General features: G+C 47.4%; 1 protein-coding gene across 1 annotated transcript in view; it reads left to right on the top strand.

Moving 5' to 3' along the window:
• Positions 1-23,926, top strand: part of LOC124028432 (CSC1-like protein 2) — a gene marked incomplete at its 3' end in the record, with an annotated part of 29,162 nt that extends 5,236 nt beyond the window's left edge. The window contains exons 2-5 of the mRNA XM_046340483.1: positions 15,723-16,012; positions 18,552-18,631; positions 23,352-23,390; positions 23,852-23,926. Of these exons, the coding sequence (XP_046196439.1) occupies positions 15,776-16,012; positions 18,552-18,631; positions 23,352-23,390; positions 23,852-23,926 (431 nt within the window). The remainder of the gene's footprint in view (positions 1-15,722; positions 16,013-18,551; positions 18,632-23,351; positions 23,391-23,851) is intronic.
• Positions 23,927-24,784: the final 858 nt, after the last annotated feature.

Below are 24,784 nucleotides of genomic sequence, written 5' to 3'. Positions count from 1 at the left end.
GGATGCAGGTAGCCTAGTGGTTAGAGGAGGCAGGTAGCCTAGTGGTTAGAGGAGGCAGGTAGCCTAGTGGTTAGAGGAGGCAGGTAGCCTAGTGGTTAGAGGAGGCAGGTAGCCTAGTGGTTAGAGGAGGCAGGTAGCCTAGTGGTTAGAGGAGGCAGGTAGCCTAGTGGTTAGAGGAGGCAGGTAGCCTAGTGGTTAGAGGAGGCAGGTAGCCTAGTGGTTAGAGGAGGCAGGTAGCCTAGTGGTTAGAGGAGGCAGGTAGCCTAGTGGTTAGAGGCGGCAGGTAGCCTAGTGGTTAGAGGCGGCAGGTAGCCTAGTGGTTAGAGGCGGCAGGTAGCCTAGTGGTTAGAGGCGGCAGGTAGCCTAGTGGTTAGAGGCGGCAGGTAGCCTAGTGGTTAGAGGCGGCAGGTAGCCTAGTGGTTAGAGGCGGCAGGTAGCCTAGTGGTTAGAGGCGGCAGGTAGCCTAGTGGTTAGAGGCGGCAGGTAGCCTAGTGGTTAGAGGCGGCAGGTAGCCTAGTGGTTAGAGGCGGCAGGTAGCCTAGTGGTTAGAGCATTGGAATAGTAACCGAAAGGTTGCAAGATCAAATCCCAGAGCTGACAAAGGTAAAAAGAAAAACAGCTTGGAAAATTCCAGAAAAGGATGTCATGGCTTTAGAAGCTTCTGATTGGCTAATTGACATCATTTGAGTCAATTGGAGGTGTACCTGTGGATGTATTTCAAGGCCTACCTTCAAACTCAGTGCCTCTTTGCTTGACATCATGGGAAAATCAAAATAAATCAGCCAAGACCTCAGAAAAACATTGTAGACCTCCACAAGTCTGGTTCATCCTTGGGAGCAATTTCTAAATGTCTGAAGGTACCACGTTCATCTGTACAAACAATAGTATGCAAGTATAAACTCCATGGGACCACGCAGCCATTATACCGCTCAGGAAGGAGACACATTCTGTCTCCTAGAGATGAACGTACTTTGGTGCAAAAAGTGCAAATGAATCCCAGAACAGCAGCAAAGGACCTTGTGAAGATGCTGGAGAAAACAGGTACAAAAGTATCTATATCCACAGTAGAACGAGTCCTATATCGACATAACCTGAAAGGCCGCTCAACAAGGAAGAAGCTATTGCTCCAAAACCATCATAAAACATCCAGACTACGGTTTGCAACTGCACATGGGGACATATCATACTTTTTGGAGAATTGTCCTCTGGTCTGATGAAACAAAATAGAACTGTTTGGCCATAATGACCATTGTTATGTTTGGAGGAGAAAGGGGGAGGCTTGCAAGCCGAAGAACACCATCCCAACCGTGAAGCACGAGGGGTGGCAGCATCATGTTGTGGGGGTGCTTTCCTGCAGGAGGGTCTGGTGCACTTCACAAAATAGATGGCTTCATGAGGCAGGAAAATTATGTGGATATATTGAAGCAACATCTCAAGACATCAGTCAGGAAGTTAAAGCTTGGCTGCAAATGGGTTTTCCAAATGGACAATTACCCCAAGCATACTTCCAAAGTTGTGGCAAAATGGCTTACGGACAACAAAGTCAAGGTATTGGAGTGGCCATCACAAAGCCCTGACCTCAATCCTATAGAACATTTGTGGACAGAAGTGAAATAGCATGTGTGAGCAAGGAGGCCTACAAACCTGACTCCATTACACCCAACTGATTGTGGAAAGCTTTTGGAAGGCTAGCCGACACGTTTGACCCAAGTTAAACAATTTAAAGGCAACGCTACCGAATACTAATTGAGTTTATGTAAACTTCTGACCCACTGGGAATGTGATGAAAGAAATAAAACCTGAAATAAATAATTCTCTCTACTATTATTCTGACATTTCACATTCTTAAAATAAAGTGGTGATCCTAACTGACCTTAAACAGGGAATACGAGGATTACATGTCAGGAATTGTGAAACTGAGTTTTTAAACATATTTGGCTAAGTCGGAAGTTTACATTCACCTTCAACTCTGTGTAGGTGGCTGACCTTGACCGAATCCTTGGCTTGTAGGTGCTGGAACTGCTCACAGGACAGGACCCAGAGCCTGTTTCTGGAGGCTGAGGCTGTTTCTGGAGGCTGAGGCTTGTTTCTGGAGGCTGAGGCTTGTTTCTGGAGGCTGTGCCTGTTTCTGGAGGCTGGGCCTGTTTCTGGAGGCTGGGCCTGTTTCTGGAGGCTGGGCCTGTTTCTGGAGGCTGGGCCTGTTTCTGGAGGCTGGGCCTGTTTGTGGAGGCTGGGCCTGTTTGTGGAGGCTGGGCCTGTTTGTGGAGGCTGGGCCTGTTTGTGGAGGCTGGGCCTGTTTCTGGAGGCTGGGCCTGTTTCTGGAGGCTGGGCCTGTTTCTGGAGGCTGGGCCTGTTTCTGGAGGCTGGGCCTGTTTCTGGAGGCTGGGCCTGTTTCTGGAGGCTGGGCCTGTTTCTGGAGCCTGTTTCTGGAGCCTGTTTCTGGAGCCTGTTTCTGAAGGCTGTTTCTGAAGGCTAGAGACTGTTTCTGAGGGCTAGAGACTGTTTCTGAGGGCTAGAGACTGTTTCTGAGGGCTAGAGACTGTTTCTGAGGGCTAGAGGCTGTTTCTGAGGGCTAGAGGCTGTTTCTGAGGGCTAGAGGCTGTTTCTGAGGGCTAGAGGCTGTTTCTGAGGGCTAGAGGCTGTTTCTGAGGGCTAGAGGCTGTTTCTGAGGGCTAGAGGCTGTTTCTGAGGGCTAGAGGCTGTTTCTGAGGGCTAGAGGCTGTTTCTGAGGGCTAGAGACTGTTTCTGAGGGCTAGAGGCTGTTTCTGAGGGCTAGAGACTGTTTCTGAGGGCTAGAGACTGTTTCTGAGGGCTAGAGACTGTTTCTGAGGGCAGAGGCTGGAAGCAGAGGCTGAGGCTGTTTCTGAGGGCAGAGGAAGAGCCAGGAGATTATGTGATGTTGCGTTATCATATTATGTATTTTCTGTCGTTTTTGTTTCCTGTTTGGACCCCAGGAAGAGTAGTGGAGATCCCAATAAATACTACTAATGTTGCTGATCCTCAATACAACAAAAAATACTTAAATGAGTCCATTTGAATTGAAATGCTGTAGAATTCCTATGGAGGACTGCTTCTTCTGGTTAGTGCCAGTATGGCCGACCTGTGGCTTCAAAGCCTCTCATTGGCCAATACATAGCATCATCAACCCAGGGTTTCTATACATCTCTAATTACAGCTGGTACTGTCATGTAGTCAGTACAGTGCTGCCCCTGTGTTCATTTAGCATGACTACCTTTTTTTTGGGGGGGGGGGGTAAATTTAACCGACTAAAACGAGATATAAAGTATGGAAAAAAGATCATGGAGATCCTCTGGAAAACTGAGTCAGTGTGGAAGTTGTGCATCCGATACTGTAGTGTAGGTTGGACAGTCGGCTGATACTGCTGTGTTTTCTCTCTGACTTAGACACAGTTTTTTTGTGTGTGTTTTTTGACTGTTTTGAGTCAAGGTTACCACACACTAAACCCTGAGCTATGCTCTCCGTACGCTCTGTGTGTGGACTAGAGTGACAGCCATCCATTTGACGAGTCGAAGTGCAGACCGAAGGTTTGTTTGTTCTAAGAAGTCCCCTAGATGGGAATATGGGAAAATCCTAACCAGTCCCAAATGGGACCCTATGTCCTACATAGTGCACTACTTCTGACCAGAACCTTATGGGCCCTAGTGCACTATGTAGGGAATAGGGTGCCATTTTGGAACATCCTAGACTGATAATGACTCGTCAGTTCTGATAAGCATGTGTAAGTATGCTTGTTTTTCTTCATGTGAGTCATTGATTTCTTAGGAAAGTATGCTGTTGCTTCCATTCAGTTCTGTAGATGGGTCTGAACTTGCAGAGTTAACCTGTTCTATAGTTCAGGAGGAAGATGTAGGCTAGATGACGTGTCAAACTCAAGACTGGCCCGTTCAGACTGGCCCGTGAGCCCGTTCAGACTGGCCCGTGAGCCCGCTCAGTATGGCCCGCGGGTGGTTCGAGTTGGTTTAAAAAAAAAAAAAAAAAACTCAAGCAACATTGAAATGATTAATAATTAAATCTAACCTGTGAAGAAATGATCTATAGTCTGTTCACCCTTTCCAGTCATCTATAGTCTGTCCAGTCATCTATAGTCTGTCCACCCTGTCCAGTCATCTATAGTCTGTCCAGTCATCTATAGTTGGTTCACCCTGTCCAGTCATCTATAGTCTGTCCAGTCATCTATAGTCTGTCCACCCTGTCCAGTCATCTATAGTCTGTCCAGTCATCTATAGTTGGTTCACCCTGTCCAGTCATCTATAGTCTGTCCAGTCATCTATAGTCTGTCCACCCTGTCCAGTCATCTATAGTTGGTTCACCCTGTCCAGACATCTATAGTCTGGCCAGTCATCTATAGTTGGTTCACCCTGTCCAGACATCTATAGTCTGTCCAGTCATCTATAGTCTGTCCAGTCATCTATAGTCTGTCCACCCTGTCCAGTCATCTATAGTCTGTCCAGTCATCTATAGTTGGTTCACCCTGTCCAGACATCTATAGTCTGTCCAGTCATCTATAGTCTGTCCAGTCATCTATAGTCTGTCCAGTCATCTATAGTCTGTCCAGTCATCTATAGTCTGTCCAGTCATCTATAGTCTGTCCAGTCGTCTATAGTCTGTTCACCCTGTCCAGTCATCTATAGTCTGTCCAGTCATCTATAGTCTGTCCAGTCATCTATAGTCTGTCCAGTCATCTATAGTCTGTCCAGTCATCTATAGTCTGTCCAGTCATCTATAGTCTGTCCAGTCATAGAATGTATGCACACATGACTGTAAGTGTCTGGACAGGGTGAACCAACTATAGATGACTGGACAAAGATGACTGTAAGTCGCTTTGGATAAAAGCGTCTGCTAAATGGCATATATTATTATATTATTATTATATATCTATAGTCTGTCCAGTCATCTATAGTCTGTCCAGTCATCTATAGTCTGTCCAGTCATCTATAGTCTGTCCAGTCATAATAATAATAATAATATATGCCATTTAGCAGACGCTTTTATCCAAAGCGACTTACAGTCATGTGTGCATACATTCTACGTATGGGTGGTCCCGGGGATCGAACCCACTACCCTGGCGTTACAAGCGCCATGCTCTACCAACTGAGCTACAGAAGGACAGTCATCTATAGTCTGTCCAGTCATCTATAGTCTGTCCAGTCATCTATAGTCTGTCCAGTCATCTATAGTCTGTCCAGTCATCTATAGTCTGTCCAGTCATCTATAGTCTGTCCAGTCATCTATAGTCTGTCCAGTCATCTATAGTCTGTCCAGTCATCTATAGTCTGTCCAGTCATCTATAGTCTGTCCAGTCATCTATAGTCTGTCCAGTCATCTATAGTCTGTTCACCCTGTCCAGTCATCTATAGTCTGTCCAGTCATCTATAGCCTGTCCACCCTGTCCAGTCATCTATAGTCTGTCCAGTCATCTATAGTCTGTCCAGTCATCTATAGTCTGTCCAGTCATCTATAGTCTGTCCAGTCATCTATAGTCTGTCCAGTCATCTATAGTCTGTCCAGTCATCTATAGTCTGTTCACTCTGTCCAGTCATCTATAGTCTGTCCAGTCATCTATAGCCTGTCCACCCTGTCCAGTCATCTATAGTCTGTTCACCCTGTCCAGTCATCTATAGTCTGTCCACCCTGTCCAGTCATCTATAGTCTGTCCAGTCATCTATAGTCTGTCCACCCTGTCCAGTCATCTATAGTCTGTCCAGTCATCTATAGTCTGTCCAGTCATCTATAGCCTGTCCACCCTGTCCAGTCATCTATAGTCTGTCCAGTCATCTATAGTCTGTCCAGTCATCTATAGTCTGTTCACTCTGTCCAGTCATCTATAGTCTGTCCAGTCATCTATAGTCTGTCCAGTCATCTATAGTCTGTCCAGTCATCTATAGTCTGTCCAGTCATCTATAGTCTGTCCAGTCATCTATAGTCTGTCCAGTCATCTATAGTCTGTCCAGTCATCTATAGTCTGTCCAGTCATCTATAGTCTGTCCAGTCATCTATAGTCTGTCCAGACATCTATAGTCTGTCCAGACATCTATAGTCTGTCCAGACATCTATAGTCTGTCCAGTCATCTATAGTCTGTCCAGTCATCTATAGTCTGTCCAGTCATCTATAGTCTGTCCAGTCATCTATAGTCTGTCCAGACATCTATAGTCTGTTCACCCTGTCCAGTCATCTATAGTCTGTCCAGTCATCTATAGTCTGTCCAGACATCTATAGTCTGTTCACCCTGTCCAGTCATCTATAGTCTGTCCAGTCATCTATAGTCTGTCCAGTCATCTATAGTCTGTCCAGTCATCTATAGTCTGTCCAGTCATCTATAGTCTGTCCAGTCATCTATAGTCTGTCCAGACATCTATAGTCTGTTCACCCTGTCCAGTCATCTATAGTCTGTCCAGTCATCTATAGTCTGTCCAGTCATCTATAGTCTGTCCAGTCATCTATAGTCTGTCCAGTCATCTATAGTCTGTCCACCCTGTCCAGTCATCTATAGTCTGTCCAGTCACCTATAGTCTGTCCAGTCACCTATAGTCTGTCCAGTCATCTATAGTCTGTCCAGTCATCTATAGTCTGTCCAGACATCTATAGTCTGTTCACCCTGTCCAGTCATCTAGTCTGTCCAGTCATCTATAGTCTGTCCAGTCATCTATAGTCTGTCCAGTCATCTATAGTCTGTCCAGTCATCTATAGTCTGTCCAGTCATCTATAGTCTGTCCAGTCATCTATAGTCTGTCCAGTCATCTATAGTCTGTCCACCCTGTCCAGTCACCTATAGTCTGTCCAGTCACCTATAGTCTGTCCAGTCATCTATAGTCTGTCCAGTCATCTATAGTCTGTCCAGTCATCTATAGTCTGTTCACCCTGTCCAGACATCTATAGTCTGTCCAGTCATCTATAGTCTGTCCAGTCATCTATAGTCTGTCCAGACATCTATAGTCTGTCCAGACATCTATAGTCTGTCCAGACATCTATAGTCTGTTCACCCTGTCCAGTCATCTATAGTCTGTCCAGACATCTATAGTCTGTCCAGTCATCTATAGTCTGTCCAGTCATCTATAGTCTGTCCAGTCATCTATAGTCTGTCCAGTCATCTATAGTCTGTCCAGTCATCTATAGTCTGTCCAGTCATCTATAGTCTGTCCAGTCATCTATAGTCTGTCCAGTCATCTATAGTCTGTCCAGTCATCTATAGTCTGTCCAGTCATCTATAGTCTGTTCACCCTGTCCAGTCACCTATAGTCTGTCCAGTCACCTATAGTCTGTCCAGTCATCTATAGTCTGTCCAGTCATCTATAGTCTGTCCACCCTGTCCAGTCATCTATAGTTGGTTCACCCTGTCCAGACATCTATAGTCTGTCCAGTCATCTATAGTCTGTCCAGTCATCTATAGTCTGTCCAGTCATCTATAGTCTGTCCACCCTGTCCAGTCATCTATAGTTGGTTCACCCTGTCCAGACATCTATAGTCTGTCCAGTCATCTATAGTCTGTCCAGTCATCTATAGTTGGTTCACCCTGTCCAGACATCTATAGTCTGTCCAGTCATCTATAGTCTGTCCAGTCATCTATAGTCTGTCCACCCTGTCCAGTCATCTATAGTTGGTTCACCCTGTCCAGACATCTATAGTCTGTCCAGTCACCTATAGTCTGTCCAGTCACCTATAGTCTGTCCAGTCACCTATAGTCTGTCCAGTCACCTATAGTCTGTCCAGTCATCTATAGTCTGTCCAGTCATCTATAGTCTGTCCAGTCATCTATAGTCTGTCCAGTCACCTATAGTCTGTCCACCCTGTCCAGTCATCTATAGTTGGTTCACCCTGTCCAGACATCTATAGTCTGTCCAGTCATCTATAGTCTGTCCAGTCATCTATAGTCTGTCCACCCTGTCCAGTCATCTATAGTTGGTTCACCCTGTCCAGACATCTATAGTCTGTCCAGTCATCTATAGTCTGTCCAGTCATCTATAGTCTGTCCAGTCATCTATAGTTGGTTCACCCTGTCCAGACATCTATAGTCTGTCCAGTCATCTATAGTCTGTCCAGTCATCTATAGTCTGTCCACCCTGTCCAGTCATCTATAGTTGGTTCACCCTGTCCAGACATCTATAGTCTGTCCAGTCACCTATAGTCTGTCCAGTCACCTATAGTCTGTCCAGTCACCTATAGTCTGTCCAGTCACCTATAGTCTGTCCAGTCACCTATAGTCTGTCCAGTCATCTATAGTCTGTCCAGTCATCTATAGTCTGTCCAGTCACCTATAGTCTGTCCAGTCATCTATAGTCTGTCCAGTCATCTATAGTCTGTCCAGTCATCTATAGTCTGTCCAGTCATCTATAGTCTGTCCAGTCATCTATAGTCTGTTCACCTTCACCTTTGAATAGTAGGTTATACTGACAAATGGCTAGTTGACTTAACCATCATTTATTAGTCAAAGCAAATTTGGTATCAGTTAAGATATCTTGAAATCTAAAGTTGATGACAGTTTTTGATAAAGGCCATGCAACTTTGAGTTTTGAGAAGATTTGAAAATAGGACACTGCCTCTTTTTTTAAGACAAATGTGCCAACAGGGAGATGGACACTGCTACAGTAGGCTAGCTACGCTGAATCAACTGTCTCCGCCATATTGGTAGTATGTTCATTATTAAAGGTTGCTACAGTAGGCTAGCTACGCTGAATCAACTGTCTCCCCCATATTGGTAGTATGTTCATTATTAAAGGTTGCTACAGTAGGCTAGCTACGCTGAATCAACTGTCGCCGCCATATTGGTAGTATGTTCATTATTAAAGGTTTACTTTTGTAAATCACTTTGACTTAAATAAATAAGCTCAGCGAGTAGAGTTGTGTTGCTCTGGACAGCTCGTGTGTGTTTTTACCTGCCCCCAGTGGCCATTGTTAATGTCTTACCCTGCACACAAGAGAAAATACATGTGCCCAGATAACAATAGACTGTGGATATCGACTCATCGTTACCACATTATATGGGACATTAGATTCATGCTCTCTGCCTTGGTGTAGAAATTTGACTGCAACACACACAGCAGACTGTCAAACCAGCAGTGTTTCTTGTGTCCCCTCGATTAAAAAGTTGAACAACCCCTGGGATGGCGTAGGGGATAGTTGTGGTAATGCCCCCAGCAGTGGTTTGGCTTGGAAGCTATTCTCAGACTAGGTTAAGAGGTGTTTCGCAAACTAGGCTACGAGGCGTTTCTCAGTCTAGGCTAAAAGGCGTTTCCCAGACTAGGCTAATGGGCTAAAAGGCGTTTCTCAGACTAGGCTAATGGGCTAAGAGGCGTTTCTCAGACTAGGCTAACGGGCTAAGAGGCGTTTCTCAGACTAGGCTAACGGGCTAAGAGGCGTTTCTCAGACTAGGCTAACGGGCTAAGAGGCGTTTCTCAGACTAGGCTAACGGGCTAAGAGGCGTTTCTCAGACTAGGCTAATGGGCTAAGAGGCGTTTCTCAGACTAGGCTAATGGGCTAAGAGGCGTTTCTCAGACTAGGCTAATGGGCTAAGAGGCGTTTCTCAGACTAGGCTAATGGGCTAAGAGGCGTTTCTCAGACTAGGCTAATGGGCTAAGAGGCGTTTCTCAGACTAGGCTAATGGGCTAAGAGGCGTTTCTCAGACTAGGCTAAGAGACGTTTCTCAGACTAGGCTAACGAGCTAAGAGGCGTTTCTCAGACTAGGCTAACGAGCTAAGAGGCGTTTCTCAGACTAGGCTAACGGGCTAAGAGGCGTTTCTCAGACTAGGCTAATGGGCTAAGAGGCGTTTCTCAGACTAGGCTAATGGGCTAAGAGGCGTTTCTCAGACTAGGCTAATGGGCTAAGAGGCGTTTCTCAGACTAGGCTAATGGGCTAAGAGGCGTTTCTCAGACTAGGCTAATGGGCTAAGAGGCGTTTCTCAGACTAGGCTAATGGGCTAAGAGGCGTTTCTCAGACTAGGCTAAGAGGCGTTTCTCAGACTAGGCTAATGGGCTAAGAGGCGTTTCTCAGACTAGGCTAATGGGCTAAGAGGCGTTTCTCAGACTAGGCTAATGGGCTAAGAGGCGTTTCTCAGACTAGGCTAATGGGCTAAGAGGCGTTTCTCAGACTAGGCTAATGGGCTAAGAGGCGTTTCTCAGACTAGGCTAATGGGCTAAGAGGCGTTTCTCAGACTAGGCTAATGGGCTAAGAGGCGTTTCTCAGACTAGGCTAATGGGCTAAGAGGCGTTTCTCAGACTAGGCTAATGGGCTAAGAGGCGTTTCTCAGACTAGGCTAATGGGCTAAGAGGCGTTTCTCAGACTAGGCTAATGGGCTAAGAGGCGTTTCTCAGACTAGGCTAATGGGCTAAGAGGCGTTTCTCAGACTAGGCTAATGGGCTAAGAGGCGTTTCTCAGACTAGGCTAATGGGCTAAGAGGCGTTTCTCAGACTAGGCTAATGGGCTAAGAGGCGTTTCTCAGACTAGGCTAAGAGGCGTCTCTCAGACTAGGCTAACGAGCTAAGAGGCGTTTCTCAGACTAGGTTAATGGGCTAAGAGGCGTTTCTCAGACTAGGCTAATGGGCGTTTCTCAGACTAGGCTAATGGGCGTTTCTCAGACTAGGCTAATGGGCTAAGAGGCGTTTCTCAGACTAGGCTAATGGGCTAAGGGGCGTTTCTCAGACTAGGCTAATGGGCTAAGGGGCGTTTCTCAGACTAGGCTAATGGGCTAAGAGGCGTTTCTCAGACTAGGCTAATGGGCTAAGAGGCGTTTCTCAGACTAGGCTAATGGGCTAAGAGGCGTTTCTCAGACTAGGCTAATGGGCTAAGAGGCGTTTCTCAGACTAGGCTAAGAGGCGTCTCTCAGACTAGGCTAACGAGCTAAGAGGCGTTTCTCAGACTAGGTTAATGGGCTAAGAGGCGTTTCTCAGACTAGGCTAAGAGGCGTTTCTCAGACTAGGCTAATGGGCGTTTCTCAGACTAGGCTAATGGGCGTTTCTCAGACTAGGCTAATGGGCTAAGAGGCGTTTCTCAGACTAGGCTAATGGGCTAAGGGGCGTTTCTCAGACTAGGCTAATGGGCTAAGGGGCGTTTCTCAGACTAGGCTAATGGGCTAAGAGGCGTTTCTCAGACTAGGCTAATGGGCTAAGAGGCGTTTCTCAGACTAGGCTAATGGGCTAAGAGGCGTTTCTCAGACTAGGCTAATGGGCTAAGAGGCGTTTCTCAGACTAGGCTAATGGGCTAAGAGGCGTTTCTCAGACTAGGCTAATGGGCTAAGAGGCGTTTCTCAGACTAGGCTAATGGGCTAAGAGGCGTTTCTCAGACTAGGCTAATGGGCTAAGAGGCGTTTCTCAGACTAGGCTAATGGGCTAAGAGGCGTTTCTCAGACTAGGCTAATGGGCTAAGAGGCGTTTCTCAGACTAGGCTAATGGGCTAAGAGGCGTTTCTCAGACTAGGCTAATGGGCTAAGAGGCGTTTCTCAGACTAGGCTAATGGGCTAAGAGGCGTTTCTCAGACTAGGCTAATGGGCTAAGAGGCGTTTCTCAGACTAGGCTAATGGGCTAAGAGGCGTTTCTCAGACTAGGCTAAGAGGCGTTTCTCAGACTAGGCTAATGGGCGTTTCTCAGACTAGGCTAATGGGCTAAGAGGCGTTTCTCAGACTAGGCTAATGGGCTAAGAGGCGTTTCTCAGACTAGGCTAATGGGCTAAGAGGCTAACAAGCAATCTGATGTGTGTACTGCAAAAAAACTGTTATTTTTCTCTGCCTCTTTGCCCTTCGACCTACTAACACCAACATTACCCCACACACACACATTACCAGCGCTGTTCTGCTCATCTGTCCCAACACTAACCCATTAATACTCCTCCTGGAATGCTGTGACATCACGCTGACAGAGAGAGTGGCCGGGAGTTGAGAGAGCAAGGAACGGAGAAGGAGGGAGAGAGGTGAAAGGTCAAGGAATGGCGAGAGGGACAGAGGACAGAGGGAGGCTGCTAGAGAACAATAGATTAATAGAGGGTATAGACACCACATTCTCAACCCTGAGACGAGACCCCACCGTCTCAACCCGGAGAGGAGACGAGACCCCACCGTCTCAACCCGGAGAGGAGACGAGACCCCACCGTCTCAACCCGGAGAGGAGACGAGACCCCACCGTCTCAACCCGGAGAGGAGACGAGACCCCACCGTCTCAACCCGGAGAGGAGACGAGACCCCACCGTCTCAACCCGGAGAGGAGACGAGACCCCACCGTCTCAACCCGGAGAGGAGACGAGACCCCACCGTCTCAACCCGGAGAGGAGACGAGACCCCACCGTCTCAACCCGGAGAGGAGACGTGACATCACGGTCTCAACCCGGAGAGGAGACGAGACATCACGGTCTCAACCCGGAGAGGAGACGAGACATCACGGTCTCAACCCGGAGAGGAGACGAGACTGGGTCCCAAATGGCACCCTATTCTCTATATAGCTAGTTTTGACCAGAGGCCTATGGGTAACATAGTGCACTAGTTTTGACCAGAGGCCTATGGGTAACGTAGTGCACTAGTTTTGACCAGAGGCCTATGGGTAACGTAGTGCACTAGTTTTGACCAGAGGCCTATGGGTAACGTAGTGCACTAGTTTTGACCAGAGGCCTATGGGTAACGTAGTGCACTAGTTTTGACCAGAGGCCTATGGGTAACGTAGTGCACTAGTTTTGACCAGAGGCCTATGGGTAACGTAGTGCACTAGTTTTGACCAGAGGCCTATGGGTAACGTAGTGCACTAGTTTTGACCAGAGGCCTATGGGTAACGTAGTGCACTAGTTTTGACCAGAGGCCTATGGGTAACGTAGTGCACTAGTTTTAACCACATGTTCTCTTCTTAAACCACACCATTACCGGAGCCTTTGACCCATTTACCATGTATAAACTATCCCTCAAACAATCTGCAAGACTGCTTGTTCAGCTACTGTAGTCTTCCCTCATCTTTTTGACCCCTTCCCCCAACGTTAATACAAAGGCTTTTGTTTTGAGACGACCTGATCTGACTGTTCAGATGAGAAGCGTGACGTAGACATCATAACCATGCTATTAATATAGTAATAACATCTGACTTTAATAACAGAACACAATACCATTTTAGCTCATCGTGTTCTGTACCAGATTAGATTATTCATGTTTTCAGTTTAGTATTCATTATGTTACAACAGTTGTGTCCTCTGTTAAGAGGAGTTGAAAACCTTAATGGATACATGCCTGTCTGCTGAGATGACCGTATTACCGCCACTTCTGCAGTCATGAGACATGACCACAATGAGATTTACGGTAATCTCATTTTATGCACCCTGGACATGTGTTGGTAGTATCCAACTAGCAAACGGCCATCTAAGTCCTAATGACCTGGTACTCAGGGCTCTATTGTCCCTCCATCAGGTCCTAATGGGCTGGTACTTTGGGCTCTATTGTCCCTCCATCAGGTCCTAATGACCTGGTACTCAGGGCTCTATTGTCCCTCCATCAGGTCCTAATGGCCTGGTACTCAGGGCTCTATTGTCCCTCCATCAGGTCCTAATGGGCTGGTACTCAGGGCTCTATTGTCCCTCCATCAGGTCCTAATGGCCTGGTACTCAGGGCTCTATTGTCCCTCCATCAGGTCCTAATGACCTGGTACTCAGGGCTCTATTGTCCCTCCATCAGGTCCTAATGGCCTGGTACTCAGGGCTCTATTGTCCCTCCATCAGGTCCTAATGGCCTGGTACTCAGGGCTCTATTGTCCCTCCATCAGGTCCTAATGGGCTGGTACTCAGGGCTCTATTGTCCCTCCATCAGGTCCTAATGACCTGGTACTCAGGGCTCTATTGTCCCTCCATCAGGTCCTAATGGCCTGGTACTCAGGGCTCTATTGTCCCTCCATCAGGTCCTAATGACCTGGTACTCAGGGCTCTATTGTCCCTCCATCAGGTCCTAATGGGCTGGTACTCAGGGCTCTATTGTCCCTCCATCAGGTCCTAATGGGCTGGTACTCAGGGCTCTATTGTCCCTCCATCAGGTCCTAATGGCCTGGTACTCAGGGCTCTATTTGTTTCTCCATCAGGTCCTAATGAGATGTTTTCAGACTGTTTCTGAGAGGAGATGTTTTCAGACTGTTTCTGAGAGCAGGTGTTTTCAGACTGTTTCTGAGAGCAGGTGTTTTCAGACTGTTTCTGAGAGCAGGTGTTTTCAGACTGTTTCTGAGAGCAGGTGTTTTCAGACTGTTTCTGAGAGCAGGTGTTTTCAGACTGTTTCTGAGAGCAGGTGTTTTCAGACTGTTTCTGAGAGCAGGTGTTTTCAGACTGTTTCTGAGAGCAGGTGTTTTCAGACTGTTTCTGAGAGCAGGTGTTTTCAGACTGTTTCTGAGAGGAGGTGTTTTCAGACTGTTTCTGAGAGCAGGTGTTTTCAGACTGTTTCTGAGAGCAGGTGTTTTCAGACTGTTTCTGAGAGCAGGTGTTTTCAGACTGTTTCTGAGAGCAGGTGTTTTCAGACTGTTTCTGAGAGGAGGTGTTTTCAGACTGTTTCTGAGAGCAGCTGTTTTCAGACTGTTTCTGAGAGCAGGTGTTTTCAGACTGTTTCTGAGAGCAGGTGTTTTCAGACTGTTTCTGAGAGCAGGTGTTTTCAGACTGTTTCTGAGAGCAGGTGTTTTCAGACTGTTTCTGAGAGGAGATGCTTTCAGACTGTTTCTGAGAGGAGATGCTTTCAGACATCTATAACATAGAGCCATTCACGTCTGTTTATTTACATAGAGCCATTCACGTCTGTTTATTTACATAGAGCCATTCACGTCTGTTTATTTACATAGAGCCATTCACGTCTGTTTATTTACATAGAGCCATTCACGTCTGTTTATTTACATAGAGCCATTCACGTCTGTTTATTTACATAGAGCCATTCACGTCTGTTTATTTACATAGAGCCATTCACGTCTGTTTATTTACATAGAGCCATTCACGTCTGTTTATTTACATAGAGCCATTCACGTCTGTTTATTTACATAGAGCCATTCACGTCTGTTTATTTACATAGAGCCATTCACGTCTGTTTATTTACATAGAGCCATTCACGTCTTTATTTAAATAGGAGCCAATCACGTCTGTTTATTTAAATAGGAGCACAATGGGTAAAACGGGAGCTTCTTGAGGTCAGTTATTCCTGCGGCCAACTTTAGTGAGGTGGCCAAGTATGAAATTCACTCATTTTTGACAGCTATATATCTTAACTATTAAGTTAAGTTGTGGCTTATTGCATTTTCTTTAGCTGGGTTTTTGCTAATGTTAGCAAAGTGGCTTTGCAAGATCTAGCTTCTTGGTAACAGCAGCAGACACAATCCCCTGTCAGATACCTGCTGCCTAATATTTGTTTGTTTTTTGCGTGCTGCAAACTTTGTTTTCAGTTACTTGCATGTCCTAGTAATACATAATTTATCATGTGCTCCTTAGCATTTACCTAGCATTTACTATGGGAATTCCTTAGTACTTGTTAGCATTTTGTTAGCATTTTGTTAGCATTCTGTTAAGTAAACGTAATAAAAAAATTAAAATAATTGTCCCTGGATGACACAGGCATGGTATGGAAGTCTAGATAACACCCAACCGTTTTATAACCGGTGTTTCTGATACCCTCCTTAGCAGAAGCGTCCAATTATACAAGGCACTCCTGTACATGTGTGAAATTGGACTAATATCATTCCCTACCTCTGAATTGCCTAAATTCCCTGCTCTTCTCTCCTCCAGGTGGTAAAGATGCTGCAGTGAGTTCGGAGCTGAATCTTAACTGAAGCCTCAGCATGTCTATACTGCTGATGGTGGGTGTGGTGATGTGGGGGGCCCAAGGGGGGGTCCATGGGGCCATGTGTCCCGGAGGGGTCCTTGGTAACTGCCCCACCCAGCAGAGCAACACCTCTGGTGGGGGTGAGACCTCCAGGGACTACTGCTACACCGCCCGTATCCGATCCACCGTGCTCCAGGGCCTGCCCTTCGGAGGGGTGCCCACTGTGCTCGCACTCGACTTCATGTGCTTCCTGGTGAGTCAAAACGCAAGAGTTCAAAGGTCAAACAGAGATGAGTATACAGTATAACACAACTTTATTTTTCACCTGATACATCAGATAGGTTTCTTCAGCCCCACACACACACACACACACGCACACCTCACACACACCTCACGCACACCTCACACACACCACACGCACACCTCACACACACACACGCGCACACCTCACACACACACACACACACACGCACACCTCACACATGCATACCTCACACACACACACACACACACACACACACGCATACCACACACGCACACACACGCATACCTCACACACAAACCCGAGAGTCAGGGTTGTACAGCTGATGTGACATGTCTAGATGTTTTCCTTCATGTAGACGGAGCTGTGATTGGTTAGATCTGATGTTTTCCTTCATGTAGACGGAGCTGTGATTGGTTAGATCTGATGTTTTCCTTCATGTAGACGGAGCTGTGATTGGTTAGATCTGATGTTTTCCTTCATGTAGACGGAGCTGTGATTGGTTAGATCTGATGTTTTCCTTCATGTAGACGGAGCTGTGATTGGTTAGATCTGATGTTTTCCTTCATGTAGACGGAGCTGTGATTGGTTAGATCTGACATAAATCAACCCCTGAAGGTATTTCACTTCCCTAAAGTAACATGCTTGGGAAGGCAGCCTGCCCCCCCCCCCCCTCTGTGTACATTGGGAAGGCAGCCTGCCCCCCCCTCTGTGTACATTGGGAAGGCAGCCTGCCCCCCCCCCCCTCTGTGTACATTGGGAAGGCAGCCTGCCTAATGTATGGTGAGGCTCCTACCCCCCCCCCCCCCCCTCTGTGTACATTGGGAAGGCAGCCTGCCTAATGTATGGTGAGGCTCCTACCCCCTGTGTACATTGGGAAGGCAGCCTGCCTAATGTATGGTGAGGCTCCTACCCCCCTCTCTCTCTGTGTACATTGGGAAGGCAGCCCCCCCCCTCTCTCTCTGTGTACATTGGGAAGGCAGCCTGCCTAATGTATGGTGAGGCTCCTACCCCCCTCTCTGTGTACATTGGGAAGGCAGCCTGCCTAATGTATGGTGAGGCTCCTACACCCCCCCTGTGTACATTGGGAAGGCAGCCTGCCTAATGTATGGTGAGGCTCCTACCCCCCCCTCTCTCTGTGTACATTGGGAAGGCAGCCCCCCTCTCTCTGTGTACATTGGGAAGGCAGCCTGCCTAATGTATGGTGAGGCTCCTACCCCCCCCCTCTCTGTGTACATTGGGAAGGCAGCCTGCCTAATGTATGGTGAGGCTCCTACCCCCCCCTGTGTACATTGGGAAGGCAGCCTGCCTAATGTATGGTGAGGCTCCTACCCCCCCTGTGTACATTGGGAAGGCAGCCTGCCTAATGTATGGTGAGGCTCCTACCACCCCCCCCCTCTGTGTACATTGGGAAGGCAGCCTGCCTAATGTATGGTGAGGCTCCTACCCCCCCCTGTGTACATTGGGAAGGCAGCCTGCCTAATGTATGGTGAGGCTCCTACCCCCCTGCCTAATGTATGGTGAGGCTCCTACCACCCCCCTCTGTGTACATTGGGAAGGCAGCCTGCCTAATGTATGGTGAGGCTCCTACCACCCCCCCTCTCTGTGTACATTGGGAAGGCAGCCTGCCTAATGTATGGTGAGGCTCCCACCCCCCCCTCTCTGTGTACATTGGGAAGGCAGCCTGCCTAATGTATGGTGAGGCTCCCACCCCCCCCCTCTGTGTACATTGGGAAGGCAGCCTGCCTAATGTATGGTGAGGCTCCTACCCCCCCCTGTGTACATTGGGAAGGCAGCCTGCCTAATGTATGGTGAGGCTCCTACCCCCTCTGTGTACATTGGGACCTCTCCCTCCCTATTGAAGATGAAGGATGACCTTTTGACAAGTGGTCGGTTTGTGTTTGTTTTAACGTGTGTGTGTGGCCTTCCTAGTTATCCTGTTTTAACGTGTGTGTGTGGCCTTCCTAGTTATCCTGTTTTAACGTGTGTGTGTGGCCTTCCTAGTTATCCTGTTTTGATGTGTGTGTGTGTGTGGCCTACCTAGTTATCCTGTTTTAACGTGTGTGTGTGTGTGTGGCCTACCTAGTTATCCTGTTTTAACGTGTGTGTGTGTGTGTGTGGCCTACCTAGTTATCCTGTTTTGATGTGTGTGTGTGGCCTTCCTAGTTATCCTGTTTTAACGTGTGTGTGTGTGTGTGGCCTACCTAGTTATCCTGTTTTAACGTGTGTGTGTGTGTGTGGCCTACCTAGTTATCCTGTTTTAACGTGTGTGTGTGTGTGTGTGGCCTACCTAGTTATCCTGTTTTGATGTGTGTGTGTGGCCTTCCTAGTTATCCTGTTTTGATGTGTGTGTGTGGCCTACCTAGTTATCCTGTTTTGATGTGTGTGTGTGTGTGGCCTACCTGGTTATCCTGTTTTAACGTGTGTGTGTGTGTGTGTGTGTGTGGCCTTCCTAGTTATCCTGTTTTGATGTGTGTGTGGCCTTCCTAGTTGTCCTGCTTTAACGTGTGTGTGTGTGTGTGTTTCCTAGGTACTCCTGTTTGTGTTCTCCATCTTGAGGAAGGTGGCGTGGGACTACGGCCGCTTGGCGCTGGTCACTGATGCAGACAGGTAAGCAACTGAGACACACAGGCTGAGACACCCCGGGGAAAGAACACAGACATGTTTAGTATTTGATCCCTGTTGGAATTGAACCCACAGCTTTGATGCCACACAGTACTCTTAGCGCCACCTAGGCTGAGGAGGAGGAGGAGGAGGAGGAGGAGTGGGGGAGAGTGGAACAGAAGGAGATCAACACTGACAGAAGGATTGACATACGACCACAGTTCAGTAGAGCCTCTGGGACAGTAGACTACCACAGTAATGGTGACTGAACAGTAGACTACCACAGTAATGGTGACTGAACAGTAGACTACCACAGTAATGGTGACTGAACAGTAGACTACCACAGTAATACATAGGGGTGACTGAACAGTAGACTACCACAGTAATGGTGACTGAACAGTAGACTACCACAGTAATACATAGGGGTGACTGAACAGTAGACTACCACAGTAATACATAGGGGTGACTGAACAGCAGACTACCACAGTAATACATAGGGGTGACTGAACAGTAGACTACCACAGTAATGGTGACTGAACAGTAGACTACCACAGTAATACGTAGGGGTGACTGAACAGCAGACTACCACAGTAATACATAGGGGTGACTGAACAGCAGACTACCACAGTAATACATAGGGGTGACTGAACAGTAGACTACCACAGTAATGGTGACTGAACAGTAGACTACCACAGTAATACATAGGGGTGACTGAACAGCAGACTACCACAGTAATACATAGGGGTGACTGAACAGTAGACTACCACAGTAATGGTGACTGAACAGTAGACTACCACAGTAATACATAGGGGTGACTGAACAGTAGACTACCACAGTAATGGTGACTGAACAGTAGACTACCACAGTAATACATAGGGGTGACTGAACAGCAGACTACCACAGTAATACATAGGGGTGACTGAACAGTAGACTACCACAGTAATGGTGACTGAACAGTACACTACCACAGTAATACATAGGGGTGACTGAACAGTAGACTACCACAGTAATGGTGACTGAACAGTAGACTACCAAATCAAATCAAATCAAATTTTATTTGTCACATACACATGGTTAGCAGATGTTAATGCGAGTGTAGCGAAATGCTTGTGCTTCTAGTTCCGACAATGCAGTGATAACCAACAAGTAATCTAACTAACAATTCCAAAAAAAAACTACTGTCTTATACACAGTGTAAGGGGATAAGGAACATGTACATAAGGATATATGAATGAGTGATGGTACAGAGCAGCATACAGTAGATGGTATCGAGTACAGTATATACATATGAGATGAGTGTGTAGACAAAGTAAACAAAGTGGCATAGTTAAAGTGGCTAGTGATACATGTGTTACATAAGGATGCAGTCGATGTTGTAGAGTACAGTATATACATATGCATATGAGATGAATAATGTAGGGTAAGTAACATTATATAAGGTAGCATTGTTTAAAGTGGCTAGTGATATATATATATATATATATATATATATATATATATATATATATTTACATCATTTCCATCAATTCCCATTATTAAAATGGCTGGAGTTGGGTCAGTGTCAATGACAGTGTGTTGGCAGCAGCCACTCAATGTTAGTGGTGGCTATTTAACAGTCTGATGGCCTTGAGATAGAAGCTGTTTTTCAGTCTCTCGGTCCCAGCTTTGATGCACCTGTACTGACCTCGCCTTCTGGATGATAGCGGGGTGAACAGGCAGTGGTTCGGTGGTTGATGTCCTTGATGATCTTTATGGCCTTTCTGTAACAACGGGTGGTGTAGGTGTCCTGGAGGGCAGGTAGTTTGCCCCCGGTGATGCGTTGTGCAGTCCTCACTACCCTCTGGAGAGCCTTACGGTTGAGGGCGGAGCAGTTGCCGTACCAGGCGGTGATACAGCCCGCCAGGATGCTCTCGATTGTGCATCTGTAGAAGTTTGTGAGTGCTTTTGGTGACAAGCCGAATTTTTTTCAGCCTCCTGAGGTTGAATAGGCGCTGCTGCGCCTTCTTCACGACGCTGTCAGTGTGAGTGGACCAATTCAGTTTGTCTGTGATGTGTATGCCGAGGAACTTAAAACTAGCTACCCTCTCCACTACTGTTCCATCGATGTGGATAGGGGGGTGTTCCCTCTGCTGTTTCCTGAAGTCCACAATCATCTCCTTAGTTTTGTTGACGTTGAGTGTGAGGTTATTTTCCTGACACCACACTCCAAGGGCCCTCACCTCCTCCCTGTAGGCCGTCTCGTCGTTGTTGGTAATCAAGCCTACCACTGTTGTGTCGTCCGCAAACTTGATGATTGAGTTGGAGGCGTGCGTGGCCACGCAGTCGTGGGTGAACAGGGAGTACAGGAGAGGGCTCAGAACGCACCCTTGTGGGGCCCCCGTGTTGAGGATCAGCGGGGAGGAGATGTTGTTGCCTACCCTCACCACCTGGGGGCGGCCCGTCAGGAAGTCCAGTACCCAGTTGCACAGGGCGGGGTCGAGACCCAGGGTCTCGAGCTTGATGACGAGCTTGGAGGGTACTATGGTGTTGAATGCCGAGCTGTAGTCGATGAACAGCATTCTCACATAGGTATTCCTCTTGTCCAGGTGGGTTAGGGCAGTGTGCAGTGTGGTTGAGATTGCATCGTCTGTGGACCTATTTGGGCGGTAAGCAAATTGGAGTGGGTCTAGGGTGTCAGGTAGGGTGGAGGTGATATGGTCCTTGACTAGTCTCTCAAAGCACTTCATGATGACGGAAGTGAGTGCTACGGGGCGGTAGTCGTTTAGCTCAGTTACCTTAGCTTTCTTGGGAACAGGAACAATGGTGGCCCTCTTGAAGCATGTGGGAACAGCAGACTGGTATAGGGATTGATTGAATATGTCCGTAAACACACCGGCCAGCTGGTCACCCCTATGTATTACCACAGTAATACATAGGGGTGACTGAACAGCAGACTACCACAGTAATACATAGGGGTGACTGAACAGTAGACTACCACAGTAATACATAGGGGTGACTGAACAGTAGACTACCACAGTAATACATAGGGGTGACTGAACAGCAGACTACCACAGTAATACATAGGGGTGACTGAACAGTAGACTACCACAGTAATGGTGACTGAACAGCAGACTACCACAGTAATACATAGGGCATTACCACTAGACCAGTCAGGGCATTACCACTAGACCAGTCAGGGCATTACCACTAGACCAGTCAGGGCATTACCACTAGACCAGTCAGGGCATTACCACTAGACCAGTCAGGGCATTACCACTAGACCAGTCAGGGCATTACCACTAGACCAGCCAGGGCATTACCACTAGACCAGCCAGGGCATTACCACTAGACCAGTCAGGGCATTACCACTAGACCAGCCAGGGCATTACCACTAGACCAGCCAGGGCATTACCACTAGACCAGCCAGGGCATTACCACTAGACCAGCCAGGGCATTACCACTAGACCAGCCAGGGCATTACCACTAGACCAGCCAGGGCATTACCACTAGACCAGCCAGGGCATTACCACTAGACCAGCCAGGGCATTACCACTAGACCAGCCAGGGCATTACCACTAGACCAGCCAGGGCATTACCACTAGACCAGCCAGGGCATTACCACTAGACCAGCCAGGGCATTACCACTAGACCAGTCAGGGCATTACCACTAGACCAGTCAGGGCATTACCACTAGACCAGTCAGGGCATTACCACTAGACCAGCCAGGGCATTACCACTAGACCAGCCAGGGCATTACCACTAGACCAGCCAGGGCATTACCACTCGACCAGCCAGGGCATTATTACCATGTAAGTCTACGGAAGGTGGCGAGAAGCACGAGCCTCCTACGTTTTGTATTGAAGTCAATGTACCAAGAGGAGGATGGAAGCTATCTGTCCTCCGGGCTACACCATGGTGCTACAGTGTGCTGTTGAGGCTACTGTAGAGCTTCTTTGCAAGACGGTGTGTTTTTTTTTTGTCAGGTATTGTTTTGACGTGAATATATTTATAATAGTTTTATCTAAAAAAAGAACTTTTTTATTTTTCTGGAATTGATTGAGTAGGATGGTCCTCCCCCGTCTTCCTCTGAGGAGCCTCCACTGGTAGATGTAGTAGCTAAGATAACTGTGCTGTATTGAGTGGCTAGGACAGAGCCAGGGTCATGGTCCATGGATAGGCACATTGTTTTCCCCTGCTGCATGCCTGTAATACTTGTAAGTCATCTCATATCCAGATAGTGATTCCCCTTTGACTTAACATCTAGGTCTACTGTAGATCTGTGTTTGATGCTTTTTTAAAAATTCAGTATGAACCAAACATAAGCAGCCATTTTATGGATTTGTGGTCTTCAAGGTGCTGTTTATTATATAGACAATACTCAAGACTACATCATGTGTACTCTCGTCAAAGCTCGTGACCCTCTTTAGCTCAGTTTGGTAGAGCGTGACGTCTGAAACCCCGGAACGGTGGGTTCAATTCCCAGGACCACCCATACGTAGAAACTGTGTGCATGTATGAGTTGAGTGGCTTTGGTTAAAGGAATTTGCTAATGGTCTGTATATTAATCTGTTTGGAAATGTTTGTAATATATCCACTATGTATAACCCCAGCAGAGGCCCTCTGTCGCTGTAGAGACAACTGAACTGTGATTGGCCCTGAGTAACTGCATCACTAGTTTCTCCTCCAGGACTCTACCAAGCTGACCCCCTGCCACGTTGTTTCTTCTGTTTTTGTTTTCTCTCTGAAGACGGAGTCAGCGATACAGCCGTCTGGACGAACAGGAATAGTATGTAATGTTACCGCGTCACCCTGCTTCTCTTCCTCTTTCGTACCCCTCTTATCTTCTAGGAGTAACTCTCTTCCTTTCCTACCTAGGCTGGTGTGGGTTGGGTCGGCCTCTCTCTCTCTCTCTCTCTCTCTCTCTCTCTCTCTCTCTCTCTCTCTCTCTCTCTCTCTCTCTCTCTCTCTCTCTCTCTCTCTCTCTCTCTCTCTCTCTCTCTCTCTCGGTGTGGGTTGGTCTGTCTCTCTCTCTCTCTCTCTCTCTCTCTCTGTCTCTGTCTCTCTCTGTCTCTCTCTGTCTCTGTCTCTCTCTGTCTCTCTCTCTCTGTGTGGGTTGGTCTCTTTCCTTCTCTCCCTCCAGGCTTTCTTCTTCTCCATGCCACTCCTGTTCTCTCCACCTCCTCTCTCTCCCTAACTAATCAGCTCTATATGCTAATCTGTTTCGTTGTTAAACTCTCTGACAAGCAGCATGCCTTTCCTGTCCTCCTGTGTGAGCGCAGCCCTTGAGGCGCCCAGCAGGCAGGATGTTTACAGGGTGGAGAGGTATGGTAACTAGTAACTACACACCTCACCTGACTGGTTACCCCTACCTACTAGCCACCTCTTCCTACCAATCAGCTGTGTGTCTGTGATGGTTCTGTACTACCTACTAGCCACCTCTTCCTACCAATCAGCTGTGTGTTTGTGGTGGTTCTGTACTACCTACTAGCCACCTCTTCCTACCAATCAGCTGTGTGTCTGTGGTGGTTCTGTACTACCTACTAGCCACCTCTTCCTACCAATCAGCTGTGTGTCTGTGGTGGTTCTGTACTACCTACTAGCCACCTCTTCCTACCAATCAGCTGTGTGTCTGTGATGGTTCTGTACTACCTACTAGCCACCTCTTCCTACCAATCAGCTGTGTGTCTGTGGTGGTTCTGTACTACCTACTAGCCACCTCTTCCTACCAATCAGCTGTGTGTCTGTGATGGTTCTGTACTACCTACTAGCCACCTCTTCCTACCAATCAGCTGTGTGTCTGTGGTGGTTCTGTACTACCTACTAGCCACCTCTTCCTACCAATCAGCTGTGTGTCTGTGATGGTTCTGTACTACCTACTAGCCACCTCTTCCTACCAATCAGCTGTGTGTCTGTGGTGGTTCTGTACTACCTACTAGCCACCTCTTCCTACCAATCAGCTGTGTGTCTGTGGTGGTTCTGTACTACCTACTAGCCACCTCTTCCTACCAATCAGCTGTGTGTCTGTGGTGGTTCTGTACTACCTACTAGCCACCTCTTCCTACCAATCAGCTGTGTGTCTGTGGTGGTTCTGTACTACCTACTAGCCACCTCTTCCTACCAATCAGCTGTGTGTCTGTGGTGGTTCTGTACTACCTACTAGCCACCTCTTCCTACCAATCA

The sequence above is a fragment of the Oncorhynchus gorbuscha genome, unplaced genomic scaffold (assembly GCF_021184085.1).
Source record: "Oncorhynchus gorbuscha isolate QuinsamMale2020 ecotype Even-year unplaced genomic scaffold, OgorEven_v1.0 Un_scaffold_4150, whole genome shotgun sequence".
Classification (NCBI taxonomy): domain Eukaryota; kingdom Metazoa; phylum Chordata; class Actinopteri; order Salmoniformes; family Salmonidae; genus Oncorhynchus; species Oncorhynchus gorbuscha.
The sequence above is the reverse complement of the archived record's forward strand: the minus strand, read 5'-3'. Positions and strand labels throughout refer to the sequence as shown.